We start from the raw sequence: 26,782 nt of genomic DNA on the forward strand, positions 1-26,782 counted from the left end.
GATCAAGAAGGTTATTTTCACTGAGGTAGGAGCTGAGACGGTTGTAGACTAAGCATTCTAGAAGTTTAGAAGTGAATGGGAGCAGTGAAATGGGTCTTAAGTTGTTCAGGTTGGTGGGGTCTAGTGAGGGTTTTTTAAGTATGGGAGTGATCTGTGCATGTTTTAGAGGGGAGGGGAAGGTGCCACTAGAGAGGGAGAGATTGAAGATGTGAGTAAGGGAGCATAGGATAGCGTAAGAGGGTGTCCGTAGTAGTTGTGAGGGAACAGGATCCAGGGAACAGGTGGTTAGGTGGGCATCTGAAAACAGTTTTTTAACCTCTTCAGTAGTAGCCAGTTCAAAGGAGGAGAGTGTTGACTGTGCTGTTAGGCAAGGTATGTTGAGTGGGGAAGATGTGCACGCAGTGGAGGTGTCCTCACGTATTGCATCAACCTTGTCTTTGAAGTGATTGGCAATCGCTTGGGCAGTGAGTGAGTTAGTGAGTAGAGGTGGTGGGGGACGAAGTAGAGAGTTAAAAGTTGAGAAGAGCCGGCAGGAACTGGATGACAGGGTAGTGATAAGAGAGACAAAGTAGGCTTGTTTGGCAGCATGGAGGCATGAATTGTATGTTTGGAGGGAAGATTTATATAGGGTGAAGTCCTGCAAGCATTTGGTTTTATGCCATCATCGTTCAAGAGCACGGCAGTGTCTCTTGAGATTTCTACTGTTGTCAGTTTGCCGGGGTTGCAATGGTTGTGGCGTGATTCTGCGTGTAGTTAGAGGAGCAAGTGCGTCAAGTGATGACGAGAGCAAACTGTTGTAAACAGAGGTGGCCAGGTCAGGACAGGACAGGGGAGAGATTACGTCATGTAGGTGGTCAGTAGCAGAATAGAGGAGAGAGGAGTTAAAGTAACGAAGGTTCCTACAAGTAATTGTTTGCTGCTTGGGGGGTTGGGTGATTTGAGGCAAGGATACAGTGAAACTGATGAGGTTGTGATCAGAGAGAGGAAAGGGGGTGTTGGTGAGGTTGCCAGCAGAGCAGAGATGGGAGAATATAAGGTCGAGGGTATTACCATTGGAGTGAGTGGAAGTGTGTGTCCATTGGGTTTGGTCAAAAGAGGAAGTTAGGTTGAGGAGGTGAGTTGTAGCTGTGCTGTTAACATTGACAGGGATGTTGAAGTCACCAAGAATGATAGTGGGTGTTTCAGAGGAGAGAAAGTAGGGTAGCCAGGCAGCAAAGTCATCAAAAAAGCGTGATGCTGGTCCAGGGGGCCGATAGATTGCTGCAATCCTTAGAGAAATTGGAGAAAACAGACGAATACAATGCATCTCGAAAGAAGAGAGTGAGGGTTTGGAAGGACTTTGTAGGTGCATTGTGGGGATAAAAGGAATCCAACTCCACCTCCTTTCTGTCCGGTGGGTCTGGGGGAGTGAGTCCAATGGAGTCCACCATAGGAGAGGGCAGCAGGAGAAGCAGTGTCTGAATTTTGGATCCAGGTTTCAGTTATGGCGAGTATGTTAAAGCTATGAAAGATAAAAAGGTTGTGCACAGATGTGAGCTTGTTACAGATGGAGCGAGCATTCCAAAGGGCACATGAGATTGGGGGGCTGGTTTTAGGAAGCAGGGGGACAGAAATAAACTGAGTGGATTGCGGCTGTTGCCAGAGGAGGAGGGGTGCGGGTTACGTGGTTTGCAGTTAGAAAAAGGAGGCCAGGATTTGGGGAAATATCCCCTGAGGCTAAAAGGAGAAGGAGGGTGAGAAAGGTAAGATGGGAGTGGGATGTGTATGAGTGCACATGTCTAATTGCCCTGCTGTTTAGGTTAGCATGTGGGCTCAGCAACTGAAGGAGGTGATGGGTACAGTGGTAGGGAGAGGGTAGGAGTGAGGGTGCTATGTGTATGCTGTGGGGTGGAGAGGAGGGGTAGTGTAAGGATATTTTGAGAATGGAAGACACCGATGTGAGAAAGTAGAGTAGAAGAAGCATGTTTACAGAAAGAAAGTGGGAATCTGACTTCAAATAAGTTAAATGTTGATTGCTGGTTTGCTTGTAGTCTTTCCAAAGAGTTTGTGTTGTATCTTCATACAGCTTTAGTTATCCTGCTGTAGTTAAACTGCGGTGGTGAAACTGTGCTACACTCGTGACTGAGACACTCAGGAATGAGACATGGTGTCTGCGCCTCCCCCATAGACTGCTTTAAATTTATAGGGAGATTGAGTAGGCAAGCATTTGTCAATTGATCAATATAGGATCTGATTTGAGACACATGAATATGGGAGGAGAGATAGACAAAACCAGACCACAGACACAGGCAAGGGTCATAAAAGGTAATTAAGTCTCTTGATCACTCAAGCTAAATAGAGTTGAATCAGTCATTTTTTTTTAAAAGCACTAGAATTACATATGAGAGTTGAGATATGGACAGCAGATGACAATTACCAAAAGATATGGAGCAGTGTCATAGGCAGATCAGGGTGTACATATGGATAGCAGAAGCAGATGACAATTACCTGTAATAAAGCAGAGAAGACATGATCAGAGTTCATAACTGTGGTGGTATATATACTGAATGTATGACACTCCATACAGGGAAAGTTAAGATTTTAAAAGCCACAGTTTATTTGTTCAGTTAAAAACAACCAATCAAGGGTTAAATCGGCACTGGATCACAACACAGATAAATGTCAGGCTGAGCCTGTCTACTTGCCCCACAGCTGAAGAACCATGAAAAAATCTATAGTGCCCAGCAAAATCCACAGTGTGGCTTTATATGTTTTCATAAATGAGCACTGATCAAGGGTTGGAGGAGGAGAAATCATCCGAGGTTTCAATCCAAGGCTCAGGTTTATCACTAGTCGGATCACTCTGTGTGTGGCTGTTCATAACTATATAGGGGCATTAACCTTTTGTTGGAGTTGGAGAAATAGCATCCAAGGTCTCTGTTTAAAGCTCATATCCATCACCATCTGGTGAGTTTGTTTGCTGAAGGGGAGAGGAAATCACGAGGTGTGGTGGAAGTGTCACTCATTAGAAATAATAAAAATACCTCCAAAGAATACAATGGAGTCACATATACTCATGTGGTAGACTATTTGATTGCAATACAAATTTATTATATTTTATTTGATGCATGGATTTTAGCGCTACTAGTGGTGTGGATGGACTGCATTTTTTCACTACATGTTGGGTTTTATTGTTGATTTTATAGTAGCAGCTTTTTGTTATACATACTAGGAGATTTTAGGCGCTGGGTGTGATTGTATATGTCATATATTTTTACTACATTTTGCATTATTTAAATTTATATATATAATATTTGTTCTCACTGAAATCCTCTGTTTATGTTCCTATTTTTCTAGAGGCCTTATGAGATTCACTCTACAACTCCAATAGATGACATCCTTAATATGTTCAAGATTGAAAGAGTGCATTATTCATCAACATGGTGTAAAAACATGGTGGCGTTACTCAAAAAGGTAATGCTAGCTTTGGTATAACAGTTGCTGAATATCAGTAACTTACTACAGTAGTAATATGTTTAGAGGAACCCATCAAGATGCCTGTTGTCTGCAATCACATCTGTGTGACATTACACAAAAAATCAATGGGGACTTTTTTTCCCACAGGACTTTTTCCACAGAAATTGTCCTCTAAGTAAAGGTTGCAGACTTAACCATTTTGATGAACAAGCTTGAGTAAAAAATAAAAGAAAACCCTATAACAAAATTACCTTATAATTAACCTGTGGCCAGGTTATAAACATTCAAGTATAAACCTATTTATAACAAGCAAAAAATGAAATAAAATAGCCTCTGCAGCTATGTGAGTATATACATATTAACTATTACATTTAAATATGTGATAGAATTCACTATAAAGAGGACCTAAACTGTAAAAGCGGTGTTCAGAATTTGCAGGCAGAGAGCAAAGGATCAGTGTTAATTTATTTCGACAAAAATATTTTCTTAGAAATTAACAACATTTTAGTCAACTAAAACATGACTAAAACTAAAACTAAAACAATTCAGATGACTAAAATACAACTAAAACTAAAATGGAATTTTGGTCAAAAGACTATGACTAAAACTAAATCAAAATTTGACATCACAATTAACACTGCAAAGGATTACACACCACTGTGGCCTATGGTCTCCCAGAGGCCGATCTTTCACTATTACTGACCTATCTTGCCTTATTTAGCACTGTGTTTCAGGGTGAAGGCGGCCATCTTGAGAAAGAAACAGGGCTTTGCTTCCTAATTTCTTAGCTTCCCCCTGATTTCTTGTGATCTGATGGCTGGCGTGGGAATACTCAGGAAGCTTCAGGGGCAGTGTACAAAGCACAGACCCAAAGAATAAATAAAGCAGTAGCAAGGAGATCCTTGCACTGCTAGTACACAGGTATGGCAAAGACAACACTGAGCATGAAAATAGTGACATTGCCAACTCTCACTCCAGATCTTGTGAGGCAGTGCCTCTCCCACAGCAAATATATCCATACCTGGAAACATTTGGAAATTTGAATTCCTTAGACTGGGGCATGTCAGGGGGCACAGCCAAGCATGCCACAATTAAATTAGGGTGCTCTCAATTGTGCTAAAAGTTGGAGGGGCTTAAAGGACAGGTCTGAACACAGTTTGACAGTGCACCTGTCTACCACCAATCCACTTTTGCAGTTATATTAGTAGTGTAACCTGTAGGTGATAGCCAGGTGCATTGTTAGTGTCATGGGAATGGTGGATAGGTGGGAGCCAGGCACATAGTGTGTACACCCTTCCAGTAACATGGAAAGTGCACACTTATCTATCCCCCACTAATTGAAACATCTAGTGCAGTGGTCCTCAACTCCGGTCCTCGGGCCCACTAACAGGCCAGGTTTGCAAGATAACTAAATTACATCACAGGTGATCTCATTTTCTGCTCACTGATTGCAGTATTCTAGTCTGCATCTCCCCAAGGTAATACTTAAAATCTGGTCTGTTAGTGGGCCCCGAGGACCGGAGTTGAGGACCAGTGATCTAGTGTATCTGGCTGTCACCAAGTAAGTAACCAATTTTCCTGTGTCCCTTGCTGGCCAGCCCAGACCCTCTATTTGCCCACTATGAACAATCCCTGGGCTACAGTTGGTCTTCCTCGCCTGCTGAACACTTACCGTGTTGCTGGTGGTGCCCCCACTCACCTCAATCAGGAAAGGCTTGCTTATAGCAGAAACATTTTTAACTTTAACCACTTAAGCCCCAGGCCTATTTCGGACACTTTTTGTTAAGTTAAAATCAGTATTTTTTCCTAGAAAACTACTTAGAACCCCCAAACATTATATATATTATTTTAGCAAAGACTCTGGAGAATAAAATGGCGGTCATTGCAATATTTTTTATCACGCGGTATTTGCGCTGCGGTCTTTAAAACGCAATTTTTTTGGAAAAATTACGAAAAATCAAATTTCACTGCATTTAAAAAATACTAAACAGTAAAGTTAGCCCATTTTTTTGTATATTGTGAAAGATGATGTAACGCCGAGTAAATAGATACCCAACATGTTACATTTTAAAATTGCGCACACCCGTGGGATGGCGAAAAACTACGGTCAATAGAAATCTCAATAGGGGACGCTTTAAAAATTTTTAACGGCTACCAGTTTAGAGTTAGAGTGTAGCTCTTTTTGTTAAATTATTGCTCACTCTCTGTTGATCGCGGCGATACCTCACATGTGTGGTTTGAACAGCGATTTCATTCGCGGCTCAACTTCCATATGCGTTTTCTTTTGTGCGCGAGCTAACGGTGACGGGGGCAGCTAAAATTTTTTTTTTCCTATTTATTTTATTTTTTTTAACTTTATCACAGGTTTTTGAAAAAAAAAATAAAATCTGATCACTTTTATTGCTGTCACAAGCAATGTAAACATCCCTTGTGACCGCAATATGCAGTGACAGGTACTCTTTATGGAGGGATCGAGGGTCTAAAAGACCCTAGACCCCTCCACTACACTTCCATGTATTCAAAATGCCGCAAACTGCATTTTTGAATACATTCATTTTTTAAATTTGCCGCTTTTAGCAGCAGAGTAACCCGGACGTGACGTCATGGACGCCGCCTCCGGGTTACGTCATCGGAGACCCGATCGAAGCCGCTTCCAGCTTTGATCGGGACTCCATCCAGCCTGCGGATGTGCTGGCTGGGTGCTCAGGTCTCCCGGTGGGACAGGAGACCCGGGCAAAGCCACCGCGGCGGGAGGGGGGACGTCCCCTCCCGCTCACCGGAGTAATGACCGAGCGGCTCCCGGGCTGCATCGGTCGTTACCACCGGAAAGCCGACCGCTGGCTGTAAACAATGGTACTGGGGTGATGTCTCTAGCTAGAGGCATCACCCCGGTATAACACCGCAAAGTTTGCCGACATAGCCCTACGTCACTTTGCGGTAACACTCCAAAAGCTACATAGGCCTAACAGATACTTTGATTTACAGTATATAGTGGAATGAAGAGCATACCATCAATTTTGTGATTTTAACTCTTTTTTATTACGTTGCAGTTTGATTTTGACGTGAACTGCCCAGAGTATAATAAATACAGGGGAAAATGCACATCATATTATAGTGAAATGTGGTGAATTTAGGTAAATCAGAAATTCAGCCAACTTTCACAGACTGCCTCTAAATGAGGAAACTGACATTTACAGAATAGAACTCAACTGTGCATCCTTCCATTCTAATTTAGATGGCATTTTTGCTTAAAAGAACATCTATAGTGACAGTTCCCAGTGTCTTTCTATAAGATGACTGTACAGGAAATCAGGACAGGAAACAGTGTGTAAGAAAATATCATTTTAAACTTCTTTACCTACATTTCAAACATAACCAGCTTGGAATAATTATAGAAACCTTCACATACCATGTTAACCTATGAATGATGTTAAACACTCACATTTCATAAATCAATGGAAATTTTGTATTTCTTCCATTTGCAAATAATCACTCCAAAACTTGTCTTCTTCTCACCAAGCTTCTCGCTGATGGTCTTGTAGCCCATTCCAGCCTTGTGCAGGTCTACAATCTCATCCCTGACGTTCTTTGACAGCTCTTTGGTCTTGATGTTGGGATTTCAATAGAAGAAAGAGATTCCGTGGACAGATCTCTTTTATACACATAACAAGTTGTAGTTAGGATCACCTTTTAAATCAACAGGACTAATTTGTGTACCACATGAACACATACTGTAGCCAGTCTGTGAGAGCCAGAATTATTGTTGGTTGGTAGAGGATCAAATACTTAATTTACTCACTGAACTGCAACTCAATTTATTACACTTGTATTGTGTTTTTTCTAAATTTTTGGTTGATATTCGGTCTTTATCATTTAAAATACACCTATGGTTACAATTATAGACCCTTCATTTCTTTGTAAGTGGGCAAACTTACAAAATCTGCAGGGAATCAAATAATTATTTTTACTACTGTGTATCGCCCATCGCTGGAGGGAAAATATACTGTAAATTACAACTTGATTTATGAAATGTGACTTTTTAACAGCATTTATAGGTAGAGAGTGCTCCATGTGCGAATAACATGTAAATGCCCGTGGAGAGCTATGCCTGCTGTCAACCTGACATTGCTTTGTACTTTCTACTTATGAATCCAGCTGCAGGAATCTGCTTTATTCTTGCCTCAGCTGTTACATAAATGCCATGTGAATGAGGCCCCAGCATTTTCTAAAGAGAGAGTACAGCAGAAGCGATTTACCTTCACACTTTCTTTCTCTGACTGAAACTCGTTATGGTCCAGCCCTGAACAGTGCAGAAGGGAAGTTAGGTTGAGATGGGCCATTACTCTCACTCATTCAGTAGTATGTGTACATTTCAGCAACTGTGGCCATATTTTGTCTTCCATAGCTGCAGGCACTGTGGTGTAAGTTATCCTCAGAATTTAGAGCAGAAGCACTTTTACTGTAAGCAGTTCAGCTCCTCCTACTATTAAAGCTGAACTCCAGTCTTACATTCAGTTGGGCTTATTTCATTTTCTTACTGGAGGACATCCAGCCTTATTGTCACTGGTTCACCCTCTAACTCATTGGATTTCTGTACTTTCAGTTATAGAGGGTGGGAATCAACACACAGCATTACACAGGGTGTCCTGCATTCGGATAAAGCCTGCCTAAGACCCCATATATTTATATAACTTCTCCCAAGAACTAGCCTTCTGCTTACATCTGGGCTTGGGGCTTTTGAGAGGAGTACAGAGGTAGGGTGCTGTGATGTTTTCAGTAACCTATGTACTGCACTCTGCTTGTCTCTTCCACCAGCCAATCTGCCTGCAATGCACAGAGAAGCACAAAGACCCAGTCATGACATCACTCAGTCTAAAATAAGGTGTGAAATGGAGACAGGGTGGGACAAGAGGTGGGCAGGAGGGGCGGCTGCCCTGGGCACTGTGATATCATGTGAGGTGGGGGGAGCCAGAAGGAGATTGGGGGGGGGGATTTATGTTGGAAGGGGGAATTTGAGGGGGAGGCAGAGATTAGGTATTGTTCTAGTTGGGGAAATTTGTGGTGAATTCATGCTGGGAGGGGGGATTTGAAGTTGGGGGGAGATGAAGATGACGTTATAGGGGTGGAGGATTTGTGCTAGAAGGAGTGATTTTTTTGGGGGGGGGTGGAGCAAAGATTTGTGCTGAGAGGGGAGATTCCAGCAGGAGCCGGATTTGTACTGGGGAAGGGAGAATTTATGCTTAGGGGTAAGCATGCAGATTAGCGCTCAGTGGTTGGGTGGGGGGATTTTTGTTGACATAATGCTCATAAAAAAATGCTTAAAAGAAAATAAATGCTGCCACCACATCTAAAGATTGATAAGCTGCAATATATTACATTTTTTTTTGTTTAATACCCCTTTAAACTATTTTAAAGTGGTTGTAAAGGGATACGGTTTTTTATCTTAATGCTTTCTATGCATTAAGATAGAAAAAAACCTTCTGTGGGCAGCAGCCCCCTCAGCCCCCCCAAAACTTACCTCAGCCCCCTCTCGATCCAGCGATGTCCACCAATGCCTTAGTCGTCCAGGACTGTCCCTTCTGATTGGAGATACAGTAGCGGCGCCATTGACTCCTGCTGCTGTCATTTAAACTCAGTTAGCCAATGAGGAGAAAAAGAGGATGGGGCCAAACCCGGGCTCCATGTCCGAATGGATACACAGAGCTTCGGCTTGGCTCGGGTGCCCCCATAACAAGCTGCTTGCTGTGGGACACTCAACAGGAGGGAGGGGCCAGGAGCTCCAGCCAGGGATCAGAGAAGAGGAGGATCTGGGCTGCTCTGTGCAAAACCAACTGTACAGAGGAGGTAAGTTATTTTAATAGAAAAAAAAAAAAGGAGACTTTACAATTACTTTAAGTCTCATGTAGGATGAGTCCACACTATAGTCAATATTCAACAGTGCTGGGACAAGGTAATTTGGTGCCCAGGGCGAAGATGGAAAACTGTGCCCCCCCCCCCCACCAGACACACCCCCCCCCCCCACCCCGTGTAAAGAAAGATTCAGTGTCTATTTAAAACAAGAGAATACTTAAAACAGCTCCCAATTTACGCAATAATAACCAACAGCATTTGCACTAGTTTCTGCAACAATGATCCCCAGCAATGGCACTGGCCTTGGGGGCTTTCCCCCAGCTCAGGCATAGCAGAGGCTTTTCCCTGCCACACACACATTCCAGAGTCAAGCGGTGAAACAAAAAGATAGGCAGGGGAAGCAGAGCCCAGACTGGACTGACAGTGTGATCGGGTCCAGCCCTGGGAAGAAGGGACATGAGTGGGGTTGTCCCCAGACACAGCATAGGACAATGGGTGGGTTGTCTCCTCTCATAACAGGACCCCTCACCTGTGGAGGAGCTGTGCACTGTGAGAGTGTATACTGTCCTCAGTCGTACAGACTGTGCCCTCCATGTACACATCACCTTCAACCCATGTCAGTCCGCTCCTCTTCAACTTGACCCTTTCCATATGAAGGAGGAGGAGTGGAGTGAAATTTAGGACTGAAGCCTCTCATGGGGCCCCCTAATAGCCCCGGGCACTGCCCTGGTGCCATAAGTGCCGGTTCACACTGCAGCGGCACGACTTCGGCGTGACTTGCACGGACTTCATAAAATGAATGTCTATGCAAGTCGCCCCGAAGTAGTACAGGACCCTTTTTCTAAGTCGGAGCGACTTGTGTCGCTCCTATTAGAACGGGTCCTGTACCGAACAATGGGAGCGCGACGGACGCGACTTGTCAGGCTGACAAATCATGGTCCAAGTCGGATCAGTGTGAACCGGCACTAATGGTCAGGCCATTCCTGGATATCTGTACAGTGACTGCTATTCCATAAAACTGATATCTGTACACTGAGTGCCACTCAGTGTACAGATATAAGTGTTATATATAAGGAATAGCACTAAGAGTACAGATATCAGTGCTATATATTGGGAATAGGACTCATTAAGTGCTATTCCCTATTTATAACTGATCTCTGTACAGAGTGCTAATACCTGTGACTGTACTCTGAGTGCTATTCCCTATATATAACACTGATATTTGTACACTGAGTGGCACTCACTATACAGTTATCAATACACTCAGTGTATACAGAAATCAACACTTGATAGATTAAAGCAGAGTGATATACTAAAAACGACTGGGCAGAAGGCTGGCCATCACACACTAACCTGCTGCTGTGCTGCAAACAGGTTGCTACCAGCTCCAAGACCGATCCGGTCTGCAGTGCACTCTCCATGGCGGGGATGTGGATTGTGGCCCCGCCCCTGAGTTAAATTTCCCGGGGGAAGAAGTGCCCAGAGAGTCTACTGCTGCAACTACCGCTGCTCTCTCATCCCCACCAGCGCCAGAGTCTTCTCCAAGTGCTGCACAAACCACCATCCCCCTAATGGTCAGTCTGCCCCTGTGTGGGATACACACTTGGTTCCTCCTCTACGTTTCAGCCCTAGCATCGGTCCTCTGCCATCCCGCCTCCGGCCGACGTCTCAGTGACGTCACACAAAGCTGGTGCTGTGAACTGTGAGTGTGAAGGTCCTGTCAGTATCTCCACTGACAGGGAAGGGCTCTGCTGTTCCAGGCTTGTATCGAGTGCAGGAGCGCACTCGGTACATATAAAGCCGATGGTGTGTACAGTCACACACACAGACAGTGTACTTTGATGGCACTTCATCTGCGCGCCCCCTCCTCTATTAAATGGTACCGCCCATGGCATCCGTCCCTTCCGCCCACCCCTTGTACCGGCCCTGATATTCAACCTTGATCCAGATCCTAAAAAAGCTTTGAATTTATAATGCTGCAATGCTGCAATGACCTTGCTGCACTAATTCTAAAGCAATGAAGACATTAAAAATAAATGTACCTAGATGCATACAATATTTCATGAGATTTATTACATTTGGCCTAAGGTCCTTTCCCCAGTAAGATGAGGATGTTGAGTTAGAAAGCCTAAAAACTAATTTTCCCTTAAAGTTCACTTGAGGATTCCTTTGTTTTATCTTCGCCCATCCAATCATTTTACATCAGGACCAGAGAGCAGGTCTGCCCAATAAGTGCTGCTAGTAAGAACCAGCAGTTATATCATCACTATTAATAGGGCTGTCACATAATATGGCAATTTTTCTTATGCTGCATGTCCTTGAGAATACCTTATTTTTTTTAAGACGGTCCTTGACAGCGCACTCATATGAGAACACAAAAGAAAAATGTTCCCTGATTATCCAGCAGACACTAAATAAAGATGACACATCTCTCCACAAAACAACTCGCCCAACTGTTTTAAGCAAAGCCGTTTCGACAATATGGAAAACACTTATTAATATGTAGGAAAGTAGAATCAGCATACCCTAGAATAAAAGCAGAAATGCCAGGCTTATTTAGTAGCAAGATAAAATGTGTTGGTGCAGAATATTTATTTGTTAAGTAAGCTTTGCCAAAATAAGCAGTATAAATCCGAAGAAAGAAAAGAGTTTTCTTCTAGGTGCACAATGACCAATCAGCATGCAAATAGGGATGAGCAGACTTTTGCAACAATAAAAGCCAAAGTAATCACAATATTTATGTATTTGCAAACTTCAGTCCCGCTCTGAACAGGCTCCTCTCCCCCCTCCAGTGCCACCATTACTGCGCATGCGCAGATGTGCCCAAGGGGCTCTGGTAGAGCCCCTTGGCTCATTTGTGCATGCGCAGGGGTTTTACATTCATGCGCAAAGACAGGGAAGATTTTGGACTTTCCTGTTGGAAGTCTTTGTGCATGCAGCGCTGATGGCCGGGAAAACTGGGGCATGTGCAGATGTACTGCAGGGCTCTCTCAGGACACAATCTGTACATGTCTCATCTACATGAGAAATGCAAAAGTGCCACTTTGTAGTAAAAATAAAGAAAATTGTAAAAAATTAAATAAAACAATAATGTCCATTGGAAAGAAAGTAAGGGGGAGGAGGCAGGGCAGCACAGATGACATTTAGAGATCTGCTTTATTGACTAATATGACTATGCTTTGAGGTTTTGAGTTTTTATTTACCCACTTAAGGACCACTTTAGAACCAGGCCTATACTGAAGCTTTTTGTTTACAAATTTGTTTTTTCTTTTTTGCTAGATTTTTTAAGATAGGCCCTAGAAAATAAAATGGCAGTCAAAATGCAATTTAAAAAAAAATACACTTTAATTTATAATAAAAAAGCCCATACAATTTTACCCAATTTTTTGGTATAATGTGAAAGATGATGTCATGCTGAGTAAATAGATACCAAACATGTCATGATTTAAAATTGCACCTTCTCGTGAAATGGCACCAAACCGTGGTACCTAAAAATCTCCATAGGCGATGCTTTAAAAAATTTTACAGGTTACCAATTTAGAGTTACATAGGAGGTCTTGCTTGTGCTAAAATTATTGCTCTCACTCTGACATTTGCAGATATACTTAACATGTGTGGTGCAAACACTGTTTACATATGTCGACGTGACCTACATATGCGTTCACTTCTGCGCCGGAGCAAGAGGGTACAGGGGCACTTTAAAATGTTTTTCTTTTTAAATATTTACTTTATTACATTTTTTTTATTTTTACACTGTCCCTTTAAAAAAAAGATTTTGATCACTTTTGTTGCTGTCACAAGAAATGTAAATATCTCTTGTGACAACAATAAAGCATGACAGGTCCTTTTTATGGACAGATCTAGGGTTAATAAGACGCCACATCTTTCCTACAATGGAAAGCATCAGATCAAAAAAAAAAAACATTGATCTGCTTAATTGAAAAGAAAATGACCTTTTTTTACATTGGCCATGAACCGGAAGTGACAATATAATGTTGCTCTGGTCCTCCTTGGCCATTGAGCTGAGTGGAGGCCATCTTTCCTCTGTTCATCTCTGTGGCCAGCCGCCACCAGCGCCAGATCGATTCTCGAGCTTACCGATCAGCAAGGTAAGCCTGAGATCCACCGTAAACCCGGCGGCAGAGGACGACTCCTCCCACTGCTTCTAAAAGTGATCCAGCGGCTAATCAGCCACTCAAAACACTTTTAACAGGAAGACCCATGCCGGAGGAAAATTTTAATACTGGGGATATGGCATCTAGCTGCAACCATAACCCCAGTATTAAACGTCAAAGTAAAGACGTATTTTCCCAATTACGCGGTCGGAAGTGTAAAGAAGTACGACTGGAAGTTGAAAATGCGTGTTAAATCCTAGAGGGGACCCCGTGCACATCAGACTTGGTCCTGTTCGAATCTGTGCATTCGAAGCGAAGCAGTATGGTAGGATAGCTTGCCCACTTGCCCACACTGCTGCTAGCATGAAGACAAAAACCTAATTCATTCTGACTAACAGTGCAGGGCAACAGGGCGCATAACAGAACCTGTACAATTCTTTCCTAAACACCTACAGCCCTCTTATGTAATCATGCTTCCCTGTGCCCCTCACACTTTCTTTCCCCCTTCTTTGTACTGAAAAGAAAGACTGAGCCCATACCTGGTTGACAACCACATAACATTTGGAGGAGAGAAACTGGAGTAGTGACTGTAGGTTTGTTTTGTTGTGAATAATGGTAGCTGAAGAGCAGTACCATCATTCACAAAAACACAAGCCCACAACACACTCCAGCTACATTATTCTCTCTCTTACATGTGTAGTAGCTGGCTTGTTTTCTTGTGGGCTTGTGTTTTTTGAATGATGACATCCCCCTCCAGTGCTACTACTGCAGTTTCTCTCTCCCCTGAATAGCTAGTGGCTATGTCTGGGCTCAGTCTTTTTGTCAGTGTTATTGAAATCTTTTTAATATATGGAAGTTGGCAGAGGTTTGCAAGATTATATGGAGGGCTTCAGGGGGAGAGCTTTAGAGCTGGCTGTAGCTCCTCCATAGGAGCACCCAAAAACTGGGCTTAAGCCTGGGGTGGAGCTACAGCACAGCACTGACAGAAAAGAAAGTGGAATTATTTCAAAACCACTTCACAGATTTGTACAGGACCAAGTACAATATGCACTCTGTGGGATTTAACAAAACATTTTTAACTTCTGGCAATGATTCTTCTTTAAAACACTTTTTAAATGTAAGCTACCCTTAGGTTCTCAAAAAACCTCATTGCTAAGTAGTCCACTTAGTAAAGGTCAAAGTGGCACTGGCATGAAACTGCAGACCAGTTTGGCCACTTATGACAGCGATAAGCCTGTATTATGCTTTCCTGGTATTTAAAGATCAGGGAGTGTTCAGTATAGGGCTAAAAGCAAAAAGACACACGTGTACTCCGAGCGCTGTAGCCAAATAATCATTGGTGTATATGAGTATAAATGAAAACACCAAAGGACTGCCCTAGGCTGCTGTCAAATTTACACTTGGAGTGGTGTTGAAGCAAGTAATCAAGCAGGAAGAGACAACGCTCAGGGCCCTCAGTGTAAATGTTTGTATTGAATTGATCCTCACAGAATTGAGTAGATGAGATGCTGGTCACAATAAAGTATGTCCAGTAATTGCAAAGGTACAATCGTATCTTCAATCAATCGTAATACTTGAATAAAGTACTTGAATAAATGATTGTACCTTTGCAATTACTGGATAGACTTTATTGTGACCAGCTCAATCCTTTGAGGATCACCTCAATACAAACATTTGCACCAAGGGCCCTGAACACTGTCTCTTCCACAATCCTGTTTTTTAGGAAATTTCTGGTTTGCTCTAAAGTATATATAAAGGCAAAGCATTTATTTTTATTTTTTATTTTTTTGATAGGGTGTGATAGTGCTAAAACCCATGTCAGGTTTTTATTGCTATCTGTGTACTCTCTGAAGAGATTCTTCTTCTCTGTTTGTCCTGGTGAGCATTATCACAGAGACACAAGATAATAGGAAGTCCAATTTTGCAATCTTCACAGGAACAAGAGGTGAAAGCATGACAACCAGGAAAGTAGCATTTTTAGAAGAAGAGATCAGCAACAGCAGTCTCCTTGCTTCTCTTTTTCAAGTTTCCTTTAAAATACACACCGAGATAAATCAGCTTAGAAATTGTCACTGGAGCTTCAATTCATAAAAGTGTGATGGCTCAGGGCATTTGTCTGACCTTGTCCTTGACTGAGTAAAATAATGTGGAATTGGTTGGTTGTCAGCATTCCCTCGGTTTTGCACATGGTCATTGCTATTTGCACTATCCTGATTTATGATCCTGTAATTTTTGATCACTGACATTTTTTGCAGCTTCTTAACAAGGACCCAGAGTGCCGCTATTCATCCTTATCTGACATTCAGACTTCCCCTTACCTGGCTGATATGAACTGGGATGCCGTTTTGGAGAAATCACTGACACCAAGCTTTGTCCCAAATGTGAGTTTTAAAGAATTAAAACAATGATGTCATTATATATATTGAAAATTGCGATTGGTCAAGGTTTGATGTTTGTTATTAGGTTGTGTGTATAATTATCATACACCAATTTTGTATTTTAAAGGTACAGTATATATAGACCAGCCAACCTTATCAGGGGGTGCTAATGTGTATTTCCACTTTTGCAGGTAGAGTTTTGAAAACTCCACTATGTGTTTGTTATGTGTTTCTTTTCACACAGCATACCTAAAACAAAAATTAAAAAAAAAAAAATTCTTTAACTTTTAGATGTTTCTGAGGAGAAGGTGTCATGGCTAACTGTAAGCATCTCTCACCTAGCTCACTATGATCTGTCCTAATAGCTGGGCTGGGGATTGGTTGAGTCCAGTTCTCATTAACATACAATTGAGAAGCCCATCTCCTAAAACTTTAACCTTTTGTCAAGACAGACAGTTATCTGCCTTCAGACAGGGTTGATTATGGTAAATGCAGCTTCCAACCACCCTGATAACAAGAAAAAAGCTAATTAGACCTTTTCTTTGCTGGAAGTACCAGAAAAGAACATTTGAAAAGGTAAACTGCGATTTTAAAATATATTTTAAGTTATGCTATGTGAATGGGGACATGTATCAAATATAAAGTAGGTATTACCACAATTTGGCTGCAAAAAGTGGAAATACCCTTTAAGGTTTGAAAAACCAAACCATGTTTCAGTGTCTGGTTTATAAATGTCTATGTACACAGCGGCAGCCATTTTTGTTCATTACATTTACAGACTCATTTCCCAATGGAAGCATGTAGGGGATAGGTTAGACCAGTAAAATTGATCCTATATAAGGCTAACTCAGCACATCCCAGTGATAATCAAACTGATCCTTCAATGCCACCTGCTCTTGCAACACAAATGGCTTTAAAAAAGCAATTTGTATACAAACAGATGAATAAAACAGTAAAAAATAGTTTACTTTGGTATCGGCCTCCAATGCTTTCTGTAGGCATAGGTGATGTCACTGTGATTTCTTGCAGAGCTGGAAGCTCGAAATTCCATGAGACTGCATTCCGCCCCAGAATGTATTTTCTTGGGTTTTTAAGCCAAGCTATCCCAGGAGGCAGTGGTGAAACGCAGTTACATCACCCGACCCCCCCCCCCCCCACACATACACACACACACACAAAAGTATTGCAGTCTTTTTTTCTGGGCTACTTAAAGGGTAAGTTCACCTTTCGTAGCATGTAACATGTTACACCCATATTCAGGGTGTAACATGTTATGAACGAACCAGCCCACGCACCTCCCCCAGATCCCCACGGTGACAGGTAGGGGGGTTCTTCTAAACCCCCCCCCCCCCAAGCCGTCACAATTTAAAAAAAATATAGCCAAGTGGAACCACATCACTGATTGAAAGGGGCTATGTGCATTGAAAACTACAAGGTCCGGCAGCATTTGCGGCTGTCAGCTTGTAGTTTTCAATCAATTACCACGGCGCTCCATAGCACCATGGTAGTTCATTGAAAGCTACAAGCCGACAAGGTAGATCATTCATGCTTCCTGTCAGATTGTATCTGCTTACTCGTATGGGATGTACAGGGAAGCAGATACACTGGCAGATCTGCTGGGGACCTGCATGGCAATGCTTTACATAAATAAATAAAAAAATAAATACACCTTTTTATACCTGCAAAAAGAGTGCATTTATTATTTTTTTCCAAAAAGTGAACTTATTCTTTAAAGTTATTTGTGTTATGGGAGGGATAGGGAACTTGGGAAACAAGTTTGTTTGGCATGGAAGGTCTTCTTTAAAGTTAGTATATAAGCAAATTTTAAAAGTCCCATCTAAGAATATTCCTGTTATAACTAATATTAGCAAAAAAATGATCCTTTCCTTGCCTCTCAAAAAACTGGTGTCATGGCATTGTAACTAAGGATGATCGAACTTTTGAAAAGTTCGGTTCGACCAGAACACCCGAATTTCCCAAAAGTTCAGTTCGGATTTCAGAACCCCATTGAAATCAATGGGACCCGAACTTCGGTAATCAAAAAACACAATTTTTAAGTCCTAAAACCCAATAAATGCCCCAAAAAAGTGCCTAGGGTTCTGGGTCATGCCCCATTAACTATTAATCACACAAAAAAAAGTTCTTAAAAATTGTCATTTTTGATAAAAAAAATTTACTTTGGATTTAGTATCTGGGGGGTCTAAAAGGTGTGCATGTGAAGTTTCAGCTCTGTAGCATGTCCAGAACCATGAAAAAAAAAACAAGATCATTTTTCAGTAGAACAGGGATGTGGGTCGGGACCCTCCTTTAACTTTAACACCTATATGATCTTTTTTTCTGGTTCGGGACATGCTACAGAGCTGAAACTTCACAGGTACACCTTTTAGACCCCCCAGACACAAAATCACACAAAGAAAAGTTCTTAAAAATTGTCATTTTTGATAAAAAAAAAGCCAATTATTGAAAAATTTAAAAAAAAAAGAGATTTTTTGATTTTTACTTTGGATTTAGTATCTGGGGGGGGGTCTAAAAGGTGTGCATGTGAAGTTTCAGCTCTGTAGCATGTCCAGAACCATGGAAAAAAAAAAGATAATTTTTCAGTAGAACAGGGATGTGGGTCGGGACCCTCCTTTAACTTTAACACCTATATGATCTTTTTTTCTGGTTCTGGACATGCTACAGAGCTGAAACTTCACAGGTACACCTTTTAGACCCCCCAGACACAAAATCACACAAAAAAGTTCTTAAAAATTGTCAATTTTGATAAAAAAAGCCAATTATTGAAAAAATTAAAAAAAAAAAGAGATTTTTTGATTTTTACTTTGGATTTCAGATCTGGGGGGTCTAAAAAGTGTACATGTGAAGTTTCAGCTCTGTAGCATGTCCAGAACCATAAAAAAAAAGATTGTTTGTATTAGAAAACTTTCAGACAGGGGGTTGGCTTCGCTGCTGTAACACCTTGCCGGTTTAATAGAAGGCATTTTTTTGGGTTCTTTGCAGTCAGGAAAAACATCTGAACTTGTGTATAGTGGTACTGTGCACAAGTTCTGATGTGTGTATAGTGGTGTATATACACACATCCATATATTTATATACACACCTAGACATATATAGGTGTGATAGTAGCAGAAATATATGCTTGCGCTAATGAAATCATTTACAGTAATATATTTCTGCTACTATCACAACTATATATGTCTAGGTGTGTACATAAATATATGTATGTGTGTATATATATACCACTATACACAAGTTCAGATGTTTTGCCTGCCTCAAAAGAACCCAAAAAAATGCCAAAAAAACGCTAGCGTCAAAAAAAAAATGCCCAGGTGTGTTTTTGCTGGCATTTTTTGGGGGGTTTTGGAGGCAGGCAAAACATCTGAACTTGTGCACAGTACCACTATACACAAGTTCAGATGTTTTTCCTGACTGCAAAGAACCCAAAAAAATGCCTGCTTTGAAACCGGCAAGGTGTGGAGAGAAGCTAACCCCCTGAGCTGAAAGTTTTCTAATACATACAATCCTTTTTTTTTCTGGTTCTGGACATGCTACAGAGCTGAAAGTTCACAGGTACACCTTTTAGACCCCCCAGACACAAAATCACACAAAAAAAGTTCTTAAAAATTGTCATTTTTGATAAAAAAGCCAATTATTGAAAAAATTTAAAAAAAAAGAGAGATTTTTTGATTTTTACTTTGTATTTCAGATCTGGGGGGTCTAAAAGGTGTACATGTGAAGTTTCAGCTCTGTAGCATGTCCAGAACCATAAAAAAGATCGTTTGTATTAGAAAACTTTCAGACAGGGGGTTGGCTTCGCTGCTGTAACACCTTGCCGGTTTAATAGAAGGCATTTTTTTGGGTTCTTTGCAGTCAGGAAAAACATCTGAACTTGTGTATAGTGGTACTGTGCACAAGTTCAGATGTTTTGCCTGCCTCCAAAACCCCCCAAAAAATGCCAGCAAAAACACACCTGGGCATTTTTTTTTTGACGCTAGCGTTTTTTTGGCATTTTTTTGGGTTCTTTTGAGGCAGGCAAAACATCTGAACATGTGTATAGGGGGTATATATATACATATATGTCTGAATATATACCCCTAGACATATATAGGTGTGATAGTAGCAGAAATATATTACTGTAAATGATTTCATTAGCGCAAGCATTTATTTCTGCTACTATCACACCTATATATGTCTAGGGGTATATATTCAGACATATATGTTTATATATACCCCCTATACACATGTTCAGATGTCAAGTCTGACATCAAACATGTCCTCAAAAAAGCACTGGCAGTGGCAGCCCCTGCACCATAAAAAATGCTTGGCTGGTGAGAAGCCATATGGGTGTCCCGAAGCAATTCAGAGAAATTATCATTTCTCTATAGCGGTCACCCTGCTATGGAAGGGTTTTGTCACCCTTCCATAGCAGTCACTGCCAGTTAACCCTACACTACACTACGGTCCCCTTACACTTAACACTTTCCCTACAGAAACTCAATTTTTGAAGCTAACTTAAGTGTAAAGGAGCACTCTAACTACACTAGATATCCCTTTCCTCACACTAAAAATAGCTAAATGACACTTTTAAAGTAAAATTAACAGAACTGCTTCCACTCTCTTCCATGTCCAGTATAACAATGCTAGGAATATGGCGGGGCGATCTTATATACTGGGGGGCGTATTCACTAATGATTGGTCTAGGGACCCCCTAGTCACTCCAATCACATTCCTAGCATTCTCCTGCCCCCTCAATTGGCTTTTGCTAATGGTTCTGGTCCAATCACGGGCTTTTAAAGCCCATTTCCTGAAGCATTGCATTTTGGGCAGTTCTGGTTGCCGAATTCCAAACTTTTTGGGCAAAAAGTTCTAAATTCGGCCGAACCTCAAACACCCAATGTTCGGGCCGAACCGATGGTCGACCCGAACCGTTCGATAATCCCTAATTGTAACATGTTAATCCAGAGAGTTATCCATTGTATTTGGATTTGCCTTCATTATCATCAACTCTGGGTTTAGGATGGTGAGGATGCAGGATGAGGATGCATTTCTTTTGTTTTCCCTGCCATCATTGCTAACTTTCACCCTTCATCCCCCATGCAATGAGGGTTCTACTTGTAAGCTACTGTCCTTGAACAAGAAGGACAAGGGCTTTGATGACAATTCGGGGAAGCCAAGCTCTTATTAAAAATTTGATAGACAGAACAGGGTTTTCTGGCTAAAAGTTTAATAGTAGGTGTTTTGTTTTATTCTAAAAGTTTGACTATTGGGCTTATTTTAGGAAAGGATAGTAGTCACAATCTATTATATAGAGATGACAGACAAAGAAAGCATTTACAATTTTGTGGATGCAGAGAGATAGGATGCTATTTATTGGCTAAGTTAAAGTCTTATTTTAGCCATCTTTTTACGCATGCAAACACAGCATTGCAACCCTATTACAAAAAGTGGAGGTGGCAAGGATTTTGCAAGATTTAACTGCTATTAAAAGAAAAACATGATAGAGAGTGGCAAAACAAATATAATTAGGCAGAGGTATGCCATACTTATTTTAAGGCTGAGGGTTGAGATACACTTTCTTGTGCATTATACAATTCTGAAAATAATGCTACATAAGTGTATAATGCCTGAGGAAAGAACCTAATGGGTTGCAAAAGCTTGAATCTTTAACAAGTAACCCAATAAAGGGTGTTAACTCTAAACTTTCCACACATAAATAGTATGACATAAGACTCCACTACTTCAAATCTCTGTATAAAATATGATAATCACAACATGGGACAGCAGCAAGCAAATAAAAAGGAAATGCTACTTCAAAATGTGATATGGATTACTGTGCTGGAAATTCAGTCTGTGAGGAAAGCCATAAGTCTGAGTCATCTAAGAGGTTGCTTGATGTGCAATATTTCCTACAACACTAACTTGTGTTCCCAGTCAATGAAGATGAAGCTCCCACTTGTAGTAAATCTATATAAAAGAAGTCATTAGGAATCTGCAACAAATGTATCTTTAGAACATATTTGCAAAATATAATCTGTTTATAGATGAATTCACAAGTTTAACATTGTACTGTAGGCATTTCTGCTCACTTTAACCAAGAGTTGACCTTTGAAAGAGTAGGCTAAGCTTGTAACTGAAATTAACTGTATTTAGAATTTTGCTTACTACTACATTAAAAATCATAAACATTTTAGCAATCCAGCATTATCTGGAAATATTATTAACTCAGCAAGGAAGCTTATGGCCTCAGTAAATCAGGCTTCTGATATTTTGTGTCTGCATCAATGTAATGTAGACTTCATTTACAGAAATATAAGAAAATGGAGAAAGGTTTAGGTAAAGCACGTGTAGATGTATAATGGAACTGAAAATATCATTAACGATATACAGTAAATTTTTTCACACAACTTTATTTTGTCAAACAAATTTAACCACTTTACCACCGGAGGATTTTGCTGTCTTACGTCCAGGCCACATTTTGCGATTCGGCGCTGTGCGACTTTAACTGACAATTGCGCAGTCGTGCGACGCCATACCCAAATTAAATTTACATCCTTTTTATTTTGGTGGTATTTGATCACCTGTGCGATTTTTACATTTTGCGCTATAAACAAAAAAAGAGCGTAAATTTTGAAAAAATAACAATATTTTTCACATTTTTTTATATGAAATCCAACCCCAAAAAAATGTGAAAATCAAACATCACAATAAGCGTATTTTGATTGGTTTGCGCAAAAGTTATTGCGTTTACTAACTAAGGGAAAGATTTTGGTCATTTTTGGTGTTTTTTTTTTTTTAACGAGTAATGGCGGCGATCTGCGATTTTTTTTTTGCGGGACTGCGACATTGCGGCGGACAGATTGGACCCTTGACTGACATTTTTGACACTTTTGGGGGTACCAGTGACATTACTACAGTAATCAGTGCTATAAATATGCACTGTTACTGTAAAAATTACACTGGCAGGGAAGGGGTTAATTTTATTGGAGAGGGACGGGTTAATGTATGCCTGGTGCTTACTAACCTGTGTGGGGGGAGGTGACTGAGTGACACAGGGACAGACTGCAATCTGTCACTGTCTGTCACTTAGCAGATCCGCCCGCTTTGTTTACACAAGCGGGCGGATCTCCAAACTCGATTCCCCTGCCGATCCTGGCCCGATTCCCGCTGTGACTGAATACAGCGGGAGCGAGCCTCCGGCAGCGCGCGTGCGCCGCCCACAAGGGGAGGAGTCCAGCAACGTAGGTCTACGTCACTGGACGGGAACTAACCACTTTGCCGCAGTAGAGCTCGAGTGAGCGGTCGGCAAGTGGTTAACCTAAGATTCATGTATTTTTCTAATAGAATTCTATTTGAAAATTGTGTGAATCTTGGGTGAAAATTGTGTAAATTTTTGGTGAAAACGTATTAATAGACCCCTAGCAGCCATGATTAGCAGTGTCTTGGATGAGGTCACATACCTAGGCAACCTAACATACTAGGAGCTACCCTGCCATTCTTCAGAGTAAATTTAATACAAATAGGTATATGTTTCAGGGAACTGTTTAAGCACAAATACAATTTCTAAATGTTTCTTCATATCCACTGGTGCTCTTAATAGACTGTTAACACTTTGTGAAATGTAGATGTATGTGGTATGGAATCCCTAGAGCTGTGGGAACCACTTTATAGAACTGTAAGTCTTAGTGTGCAGTGGCATCACTTACTAACCACAGTACTAACCACAGTTCCAGGTTACCAGCAGTTGCTCAACTGCTAAGTAAAGCTTAGCAAATATGCTTTTTAACCACTTTACCACCGGAGGATTTTCCTGCTAAAAGACCAGGGGTTATTTTGCGATTTTTTACTGCGTGACTTTAACGGACAATCGCGCGGTCGTGCGACGCTGTACCTAAACGAATTTCACGTCCTTTTTTTCCCACAAACAGAGCTTTCTTTTGGTGGTATTTGATCACCTGTGCGATTTTTTGATCACGCGCTATAAACAAAAAAAGAGCGTAATTTTTGCAAAAACAACAATATTTTTCACTTTTTTTTATATGAAATTCCCCCAAAAAAAAATGTAAAAATCAAAATTTTTTAAAATTTTCGGCCAATTTGTTTTACGCTACCTATGTTTGGTAAAAAAAATCGCAAAAAGCGTATTTTGATTGGTTTGCGCAAAAGTTATCGCGTTTACTAACAAAGGGAAAGATTTTTGTCATTTTTGGTGTTTTTTTTTTTAACGAGTAATGGCGGCGATCTGCGATTTTTTTTGCGGTACTGCGACATTGCGGCGGACAGATCGGACCCTTGACTGACATTTTTGACACTTTTGGGGGTACCAGTGACATTACTGCAGTAATCAGTGCTATATATATGCACTGTTACTGCAAAAATGACACTGGCAGGGAAGGGGTTAACAGTATTGGACAGGGAGGGGTTAAGTGTGTCCTAGGGGCGTGATTCTAACTGTGTAGGGACATGGCTACTAGTGTAAAAACAAAGATCAACAGTTCTACATAGTAGAACTGTTTGATCTTCACTTTTACACAGGGAGAACTGACAGGTGGCTTGTTTACACAAGCCGCTCTGTCTTTCTCCCGCTGTAGCGGCGATCGTAGTGTGACCGGCGGACATCGGGTCCGCCAGTCACACTCCCGCACTCCTCCGTGAACGAGCCGAGGCGGGCGCGCGCCTCGGCGGGCGCGCGCCCGCCCGCTATTGGCTCTGGAAGGAGTGACAGGCGAGCGACGTAGACCTACGTCACTCTGCCTGGCCGGGGCCGACTGCCGCAGTAAATATACTGTGCGCAGTCGGCAAGCGGTTAAGAAATGTGTTTGCCAAGCAAAATCAATACAGGCTTGGCAGTGGCATGCAATGCCAAGCCGCTGCAAGCAAAGCCAACAGAATAATGGCATGTATAAAAAAGGGGATTCACTCCAGAATTAAAGAGATTATTCTCCCACTCTACAAGACTCTGGTCTGGCCACATCTGGAGTATGCTGTCCAGTTCTGGGCACCGGTCCTCAGGAAGGATGTGCTGGAACTGGAGAGAGTCCAGAGAAGGGCAACAAAAATAATTAGGGGAATGGAGGACATCAGCTATGAGGAAAGACTACAAGCACTGAACCTATTCTCTCTGGAGAAGAGACGCTTGAGGGGGGATATGATATCAATGTACAAATACTGTACTGGTGAGGACCCTAGCATAAGGAACACATTTTTTAGAGAAAGGGAATACAATAAGACATGTGGCCACTAACTAAAACTAGATGAAAAACGGTTTAACATTAAAATACGTAAGGGGTTCTTTACTGTCAGAGCAGTAAGGATGTGGAATTCGCTTCCACAAGCAGTCGTGTCAGCAGGGAGCATTGATAGTTTCAAAAAACTATTAGATGGGCACCTTAAAGACCACAACATACAGGGGTATACAATGTACTAACACACACACACATCATAGGTTGAACTGGATGGACTGATGTCTTTTTTCAACCTCACAAACTATGTCATGTTCAGAGAGGACTGTATCAGCCAGAAGACTCCAGTTTGTGTGTATTTAATAAACATGGTTTCTGTTGATTATCAGTTGCTTGGTGCCAAATTTTCCAGAAAGTATGTATATCTGTGCACTGCTGAGACTTAGAGCTCTTCACAACTTTATTTTTGGAAAATGCTCAAGGCTTTGCTGTCTTCTCATGGGAAATGAAGGCGAAATTGATAAAACTGCACCTTGCTATACTAAAATATTAAAATGAAGAATTGGCATTCAATTCAACTGACTGCCACACACTGTGTGAGTCAAGGCATCAGCATTGTGTTGCTATAAATAAAAAACTTTATACCAACTGGCTTCACTGTGTGGTCCACTCCTTTCGCTTGAGTCCAACAGTGTCTGGTGCTGACCTGAATTACAACAAGAGGTTAAGGCAGTTCTGGATTGGTCTGTGACCCCGGGTGATCGTTCATATTACATACCTGTTTGACCCCTATTAGGGGTCCACCATATCTGGTGAGTGCGGCTCTTGGAGGGATCTAAGGCACCCTGCACGGATTTATTGTATCTCAGCACCCTAGCACTTCAGCACTACCAGCACATTAGCACCTTAAGAATTTTGAACATTTAGTTGCACAGATTTGGACTTTATTTATTTATTCATATATTGATTATTTATAAGCACTTGTGCACTTTCATTTCACTGTAAAGGATTTCACTCAGTGCTTTCTAGCACTGTGCACTTTATGTAGATATGTTTTTGAGTCTATGAATTTTGGTATGTATCATTTTTGCTAGCGCTGTCTTTTTTTATTACATCCTTCTATCCGGTAATTTTTACCTGGTGAACAGCAGCTGCAAATTTTTAGATTTTTATCATTATTATTATTTTTTAGCACATCTAGTGCGGGTATAATTTATTTATCTTCCAGCGTAATGCCATGATGAGAGGCAGACAGAAGACTGGTGGGTAGAGCACAGACAGGATCCTCTAATCATTGATCATGGTTACTGGAAGAATATCATAAGCCAACTGATTTAGATTAATTTTTTAGTTTTTTGGGGTTAAAAAAAAAAAACTGATTGGGTTGGAACATGGTGTTTTTTTTAAATTGACAATGTGCTTCAATCTTTCAGATGTATGTAAAGTACATGGACATATTTCAGGTGATCACTCAGTTGCGTAAACTTTTTTTCTGACTTGTAAAAAAATATCTAAGTCAATTGAAAGATTTTATTTTTTATACATTATAAAGTACAGTATATGCCTATTGCATTTTTACTACATTATAAAGTACAGTATATGCCTATTGCATTTTTACTACCTTGGAATATTTAATGCTTTATATTTTATGACTAAATAGCACTGTAGTATTTGTTTACAGGACGCTATTTGGTGCAGCAATGGAGCACAACGTATTCTTGTAAACCCAAAATGTTACCAGTACCCTGCACTGTAGTACCACAACACTGATGATTATAATTGGTAGGGAAAAAGTCATTCTAGA

The 26,782-nt window shown here is 41.1% G+C and overlaps 1 protein-coding gene across 1 annotated transcript in view; it reads left to right on the forward strand.

The window, feature by feature from the left end:
* STK32B (serine/threonine kinase 32B) overlaps positions 1-26,782 on the forward strand; it is a 391,673-nt gene that overhangs the window by 272,752 nt on the left and 92,139 nt on the right. The window contains exons 8-9 of the mRNA XM_082263144.1: positions 3,337-3,453; positions 15,677-15,802. Coding sequence (XP_082119270.1) covers positions 3,337-3,453; positions 15,677-15,802 — 243 coding nt within the window. The remainder of the gene's footprint in view (positions 1-3,336; positions 3,454-15,676; positions 15,803-26,782) is intronic.

Source organism: Pelophylax lessonae (genome assembly GCF_965119305.1).
Source record: "Pelophylax lessonae genome assembly, chromosome: 1".
Lineage (NCBI taxonomy): Eukaryota > Metazoa > Chordata > Amphibia > Anura > Ranidae > Pelophylax > Pelophylax lessonae.